This window comes from Trypanosoma rangeli, assembly GCF_003719475.1.
Source record: "Trypanosoma rangeli strain AM80 chromosome Unknown Tra_15.4_contig_00615, whole genome shotgun sequence".
Lineage (NCBI taxonomy): Eukaryota > Euglenozoa > Kinetoplastea > Trypanosomatida > Trypanosomatidae > Trypanosoma > Trypanosoma rangeli.
Window position 1 is genome coordinate 1 of NW_021706362.1, and position 6,557 is coordinate 6,557.

Genomic DNA, 6,557 nt, shown 5'->3' on the forward strand with positions numbered 1-6,557 from the left:
TAACCCGCGCATTCGCACCCAAAATGCCCTTCAGGGATTGCATTGGCCGAACGCTCAATAAAACAGTTCCACAAACCAAAACTCACTTTACTGTACAGCTACATAAGTGTCCACGATGAAAAAATGTGCGAGCAGCGTTATTGCAGACAGTTAAGGTTGCTGCACTCTCATTCCGCAGATGAAGAGAAACCAACCCCCCACAATGAACAAGAGCAGCGACGAACGCCAGCTTACCTCCGCAGCCGCAAGAAATAACCTCGAAGCCCCGCAACCAACGCAAGACACCCAACGCGAACAACCACACCGCCACACGCACACAGACAGGAAGTGGGCTAACAGTCATCGAAAGGCACGGCATCCACACCACTGCGCCATTGCACATCGTGCGCAAGCCACGAGGTTACTCAGAGCAACACTCCCACACGCTTCGCACTGCCTTCGCAAAGAAAGGGAGTGAGTCACAGCGCACACTATTCCTTTGTCGTTGTCTCGGTCTCTTCATAGCCACAGAATGCTGCCAGCACCAACTACAAAAGCATCCTCCACGTGCACTGCAATATATATATATGTCGCGTACGTGTGTGCCTGCAGATACAAAAATTGAAAGAAAGGAAAGAGGAGCAAAGCGTGTGAGGACGCACATACACACACAGAAGAGATGCAGGAGGCAAAGATAGAAAAACTACATAACTAAAACTCAAAATGGCACCGCAGCCCGCGCAATGGTGAGACACAAGAAATATGGTTCAACAAAAAAAATATACTCATAAAAAAATTTTCAACAAAAAACTCTTAAAAATGTTCACAAAAAAAATATTGTCGTGGAAGGCCCGTGTACGGTCCTTCAAAACAAAAAAATGTTTTCGTGTTTTGACCACATACATTTAAAAAAGGACATTCGTTTTAAACACCGAAAGGCCCCCGGTGTCCAGACACCGTTTGACTTCCACACGGAACCGAATTGCGTTGCTGTGGCTCTCATTCCTTCTTTCCTCCTTCCTTCTCCCATCGGCGGACACACAATGCCGAGAGCGTCCGCAGCCGCCCAAGAAAAGCGGTTAGTTGTTTTTATTCGTGTCTTTTCAAACCAATTCAGTGGTCTGCGGGTCAGCCGGCACCGTGGTGCACATCACCCCACGCCAAAAACCAGGACGTAAAAAAGAAAGCCCCGGTACCTCCTGCGGCGACCGCAGTGCGGAGGCGCAGTAGAGCATCTCATACTGCCAGGCAAACACGCAGGCGCAACGCCATCGTCAAGAACTAACCAACAAAAAGCACATCCGTAAAGCAGTAAACCAAGAAAACACTGAACAAAAACACTAAAAAACAATTTATGTTTGCCATATTGTTCGCCTCTATCAATGACGGGAGGCCATTCACTGAAAAGTACGGAATAAAATAAATGAGGACCCCGCTGTGCTGGAGCCGATGAGAGAACGCAATTTGTGGGTCCAAGAAAAAAAATATTATGCGTAAACGCATAAAAAAAAAAGACAAAATAAAACAAAATGCGTGTCCACCTAAGACTTTATTTACTTCTCAGGGTGCGTGGAGAGACAGAGATGCTCTCAGTAGAAGCACAAACTCCCTTCCACCGGGCTCCACTCAGCACAGAGCCGCAAAGCCCAATAGCACCAGCAGCAGAATTGACACCCGAAACGCATTAGCACGCGTGGAACTGTCACCTGGAAGTTTCCCAGATGAATTGTAGCTGTCAACCGCTTTGAGTTCCATGGCATTCAGTGGGCGGTTGTACAAAAACACGGTCCTTACTCTCGCACTGCCGTCTTTCCCGCCACCAAAGTAAAAGCGTGCGATTTGGTGCCTCCGTGCCTCAAGAATTGGTAGTGTGTCGCAACTCCCCATAAGCACGCCGTCCACGTACACGGAGCCCTTGTTGCCCTGCAGCATGAGTGCCACTTTGTACTCCTCCCCCGGCTCCCAACTACTATTGAGCGCTATTGTCGTGATGCCGTTGAAGACTGTACCCCACTGTTTCCCCGCCGTGTACGACAGCCCCATAAACATTAAGTTTTCCTTTCTGCTCAGCAACGCGCCCAGCAGATGAGGGACCCTGTTCATAACCTTATGAATCGTCACCGCCGCCACAAGCGTGAACTCGTAATCCACAAAGCTGTGCACATAGTGATACTTCCACACGTTCACAGGCCATATGGCGTATGACTTGGGCCCCGTGAAATTAAAGCCATTTTCGACCTTCTTTGCATTCCTCACAGTTGCATTCACGCAACGGTACGCGTCGTTCCAAGTTCCATCACCCGATGCATCCGACAAGAATCCAACCAGACCGGCCGTGGGCACAGACAACTCGGAGAAGTAGGAGTCCAGTTTTGCCCAAGTCTCCAAGACGGACGTGATCGTCTTCAGCTGTTCCGTTAGGAGAGCAAGAAACAGGCTGCTTGCCTTGTCATTACCCCTCTCTTGTAAAAGGTACAGCACATCGTTACAATGCAGCAGGGTGTTGGCAGACGCCACCTCCTCTGCAGTGTCCATGGAAATGTGCCCGACGTGAAACGTGCGGTTGTTATCAGTGACCCAAAGGTAGAGCGCGGTGGCTTGCACAATCTCCCAAGGGGGAATCTCTTTCTGAGTGTACAGCATGACCTTCTTTCCAGCAATGGTCGCAGTGGTGAGGGACCCCACTACCTTAGCTGTTCGCCAAGCGTCTGGTAACAACAGGGGCTGCACGCGTGTGAGTGTCCTGACAGCCCTCGTCCACGTTGCCCCCATGTCCCTCGACTCGAACACCTGGGTGAGGAAAAAGCATTTGGCAACCATGACAAGCTGCCCCTGCTCCCACTCAACGATGAGGGGGCGAGTGCACCGCGTGGGGAGCATCCCGTGTGGAAGCACCCAATTTTTGCCGTCGTCCTTCGAATAAATGATCATGGAAAGAAATAGTTGTTTTACCTTATTCCTCGCCATCACAGGAAAAACAAGCGTGCCATCCTCCATCACAATGCCTGAGCCACCACTACCACCAAACCGGTTCACGCCACTTTGATTAGCATATGGTTCGATCTGTGATAGAATCGAGGTGGGTTCGCCCCATTGAATGACTTTATCTTGCGTGGCCTCACCCACGAGCAAATAAAGATCCTGTGAGGGTGCAGTCTGCTTCCTCAATGAAGGATCATATTTCTGATGATAGTCTCCCACGAGTAGGAAGACCTTGTTGTCCATCGCAATTGTTGTGGGTTTTAACGCGCGTATCACAAGGGTGGCATATTCCTCTTGCGTGGTCGTGTTAAAGATGCTGTACGCCTTCCATTCGTTTGCATTGGCCTCAGCAACAAAAGACAACCAGTTCTCCGCAGAGTTAATGTACCCCGCCACAACATCAGCATAATAGATTGAAGCATGTTCCTCACCGGAGACTCGGAGGTCGGTGTGACTCTCGGCAAAAGAAACCAACACTCCATCTGCACTGGCGAGGGAAGGGAAAGCAAAGGAATCCCTCTTTTGATTTTCACCTTGCGTTTCCACAATCGTTCGATGCGGCACAAAAAGATCGACACTCTGTGGCATTTGCGCTTCCTTTGGTTTATTTCCCTCCTCAGCGTGCACAGCCGCGCTGTCAAAGCATATCAACAGCACAAAAAGGAGCTGCACCGAAAAAGAAAACATATACCGGCACCTGTTAAGCATGTGCCACTGCTCACTCCTTCTCTCTTTCTCCGCGTGCTGGATCAGCTCAGGCCTCGACGAGTGTGTGTTGTGTGTGGGCGGTGACTCCAGAACCCTCAAAGCACACAAAATAGCGAGTAGCGTTTGATCTATTTTTTTCATTCCGAGTGTGTTAGGGAAATAAAGTTGTGAGGAAGAAGCAAGCACACCAAAAAACCAAAACAAAAAAGGCATAAAACGATAGTCAACGCCCTCGCCCACAGTTGGGCACACCGAAAAGAACAGCGACAATCCAAAAAACGAAGGCCGCATTAGCGAACGTGTGGGCCGCACGATCTCACACTCGCCGCCGCCCATAAAAAACGGCAGCCGCAAAGAAGGCGGCGGTGGCAGCGACTGTTGTGCGCAGCCCGAAGAAACACCCACACGCACCCGCACGGAGAGTCCGCAGTGTGGGACGTCTCCCGCATAAATCAAACAACAAAAAACAAATTCATAAGCACCTCGCTTACCGTCTCCCCCGCCCAGCCCCTTCAAACCCCGCCAGCGGCAACACGCAGTGCGCAATGCCGGCAGGACCTCCCATCACAGCCCCCACAAACTCCCCAACGCCCCCCACTTCCCTCAGCGCAACGCTGCAGGAGTGGGGTGTAGCATTTAAAAAAAAAAAACAATAAAATAAACGGCGCACGCAGCACCATTTCTTCCACAAGACTTGGCAGTAAATGAAGGTGGCAGCAGCACCACCACGACAAGACACACGCAGCAGATGCCTTCCCTCTGCGGCCACAAAAAAAATTTTTTTTCAGCGGCACCGCCACCAACAACCTAAACGCATTCACCCGCCTCCCAGCCGCACCGCGGTGCTCATGGAAGTGAAGCACCTCAAAGAGGCTGAGGGGAAAACAAGAAACCGCTTCAACCACCACGCACGGCATGTACGCCTCCATACGACGTCGCCACCCGGCACTGACGCACCTTCCGGTGCCAAAAATACACCGTGTTCTCCTCCTCTTTACGCTGAGCAGCAACTCGGGGCGCGACGGCGCCACACCCCCGCCACGTGTGTTATTTGGCGTACTCGCAGCGTGCCGCACCTCAATAATTTCCCCCTCAACAACTCGTCAACGAATGTATCCCCATTTTATCAAATGCAGCTCGCCGTGCACTCACCGAACTGCCTCACTGTGCCGGCACCGCCGCAGCAACCTGCACCCCAACCGTCCTCCCACACCGGAAATTCACAATAAAATGCCTCTACAGAAAGAAAACAACAACAACGTCTTTGGTCCCACACCTACGCACTGTGTGGGCTGACGGAAGTCAGACGGCAGCGCAGCCTTTTTTTGTTTCGCCTCCTCCTGACTAAGCTCATGGGGGCTGGGCCTCAAGGACGGCACGAAGCATCCCACACTCCTTCCACTCCCGCTGAGCCTACACAGCCCAGCAGCGAAAGAGCGTGCAATTCACGAGGCTCCTCTGAGCGGCCCACCGTGAACCCGCCGCGTGGACCCCCTCCGGTGGCACAACACCCGCCCCCACCCTGGCAGACAAACGGCAGCGCGGGCACTGCACCACCACCACACCGCAACAGGTTGGTCAGCCTCACCAGAGGAGCTGCCTGCAACTCCACCCGTCCGCTCTCCGGCGATGTTCAGTCTTGCAGGAAGCCGCCGCCCGGATCGAGACGCGCGACGTGCCGCAGGATGGCGACGGACTCGAAGACGCAGCCCTCCTCCGTCTGCAGCGCGGGGTAGCGGCCGCACGGACTGAAATTGCAGCAACATCTCCTCCATCCCGTTCTCGCGGCCAAACCATCACGGCTTGAGCGCCACTGGCATGTTGGCGAGGGCCGCCGCCACCAGAACACTCGTGCTTTCACGCGTCCTCAAAGGTTCACACCGCTCCACAGCGTGAGCAACATGGCGTGTGTGTGTGTGTTAGCTCCTACACTTGCAGAAAACATGCACAGCAAAAAACAAAGCAATAAGAAAAGGAAGGACTGCAAGATGCAATGAGACGGCAAATCCACACAAATAGCAGCTAGGCAGAGGAAGAGAAATGTAATGGAAGGACAAACACGCAGCGCGACGAATGGGCGCAGTCGATCAAAAAAGCAAACAAACAAAAACACAAAGACACAAACAACCTAAAGTGAAGCCAAAGCGTGGGCACGTCCACCAAGCAGTGGGACGTACAACAACAAGTGAGACAACGAGTACACACACATGCTCTCCTTCTTCCCTTTGAGCACAGTCCAGGAAGAGAGAGGTTACCCACCAAAAACAATATAAAACAAGAACCATTTCCGTGCCTTTCGCAGAATTGGTGGCAGTACAAAGCGAGAGTAGCAGTTGCTTTACAAAAGGAGAGATGAGGCACAGTTAATGTGTGTATTGCATTATAACACGACATACATTTTGAGTGCGTGGATCAGAGGCCGTGAATATATTTATATTATTACCCCACCGCACTTTTTTTTGTGCCCAGCCGCTGCTGCTACTCCTCAGACAGGCGTCATCGCCACAACGGCGGCCATGGCAAGAAGCGCAAGGGAACTAAGGCTAACAGCCGCAACTGAAGTGTCACCGATTCCGAATCCCTTCCCTCCACGATTCCCGCTGCCTCCAACGCTGCTTTTTCCATACGGGTTCGAGCTTACATCACGACGCATGCTGGTTGGGTTGCGTTCCGGGTTGGTATTGCGCGACTGATACGTTGAGGGCGAGGCACCGGGATCACGACGCATACTGGTTGGGTTGTGTTCCGGGTTGGTACTGTGCGACTGATACGTTGAGGGCGAGGCACCGGAATCACGACGCATGCTGGTTGGGCTGCGTTCCGGGTTGGTATTGCGCGACTGATACGTTGAGGGCGAGGCACCGGGATCACGACGCATGCTGGTTGGG

At 52.3% G+C, this 6,557-nt stretch overlaps 3 protein-coding genes across 3 annotated transcripts, besides 4 other annotated features; all 3 read right to left on the reverse strand.

Annotated features, from left to right (window-relative positions):
- The first annotated feature begins 274 nt into the window (after nt 1-274).
- Nucleotides 275-319: a microsatellite.
- Nucleotides 320-978: 659 nt separating this feature from the next.
- Nucleotides 979-1,003: a microsatellite.
- Nucleotides 1,004-1,482: 479 nt separating this feature from the next.
- Nucleotides 1,483-1,509: a sequence feature (A-rich).
- Nucleotides 1,510-1,605: 96 nt separating this feature from the next.
- Nucleotides 1,606-3,669, reverse strand: TraAM80_09559 (group II trans-sialidase superfamily; the record flags this gene model as incomplete). Its single annotated transcript, XM_029386235.1, has 1 exon — nt 1,606-3,669. One exon carries the CDS (start codon nt 3,667-3,669, stop codon nt 1,606-1,608), a length of 2,064 nt encoding a protein of 687 aa, XP_029233912.1.
- Nucleotides 3,670-4,307: 638 nt separating this feature from the next.
- Nucleotides 4,308-4,331: a microsatellite.
- A 783-nt stretch (nt 4,332-5,114) lies between these two features.
- TraAM80_09560 (uncharacterized protein) lies at nt 5,115-5,444 on the reverse strand (the record flags this gene model as incomplete). The annotated part of the gene is made up of 1 exon (XM_029386236.1): nt 5,115-5,444. One exon carries the CDS (start codon nt 5,442-5,444, stop codon nt 5,115-5,117), a length of 330 nt encoding a protein of 109 aa, XP_029233913.1.
- A 710-nt stretch (nt 5,445-6,154) lies between these two features.
- On the reverse strand, nt 6,155-6,557 carry TraAM80_09561 (uncharacterized protein; the record flags this gene model as incomplete). The annotated part of the gene is made up of 1 exon (XM_029386237.1): nt 6,155-6,557. A coding segment is annotated over one exon (403 nt), but the record flags the coding sequence as incomplete, so codon positions are not given.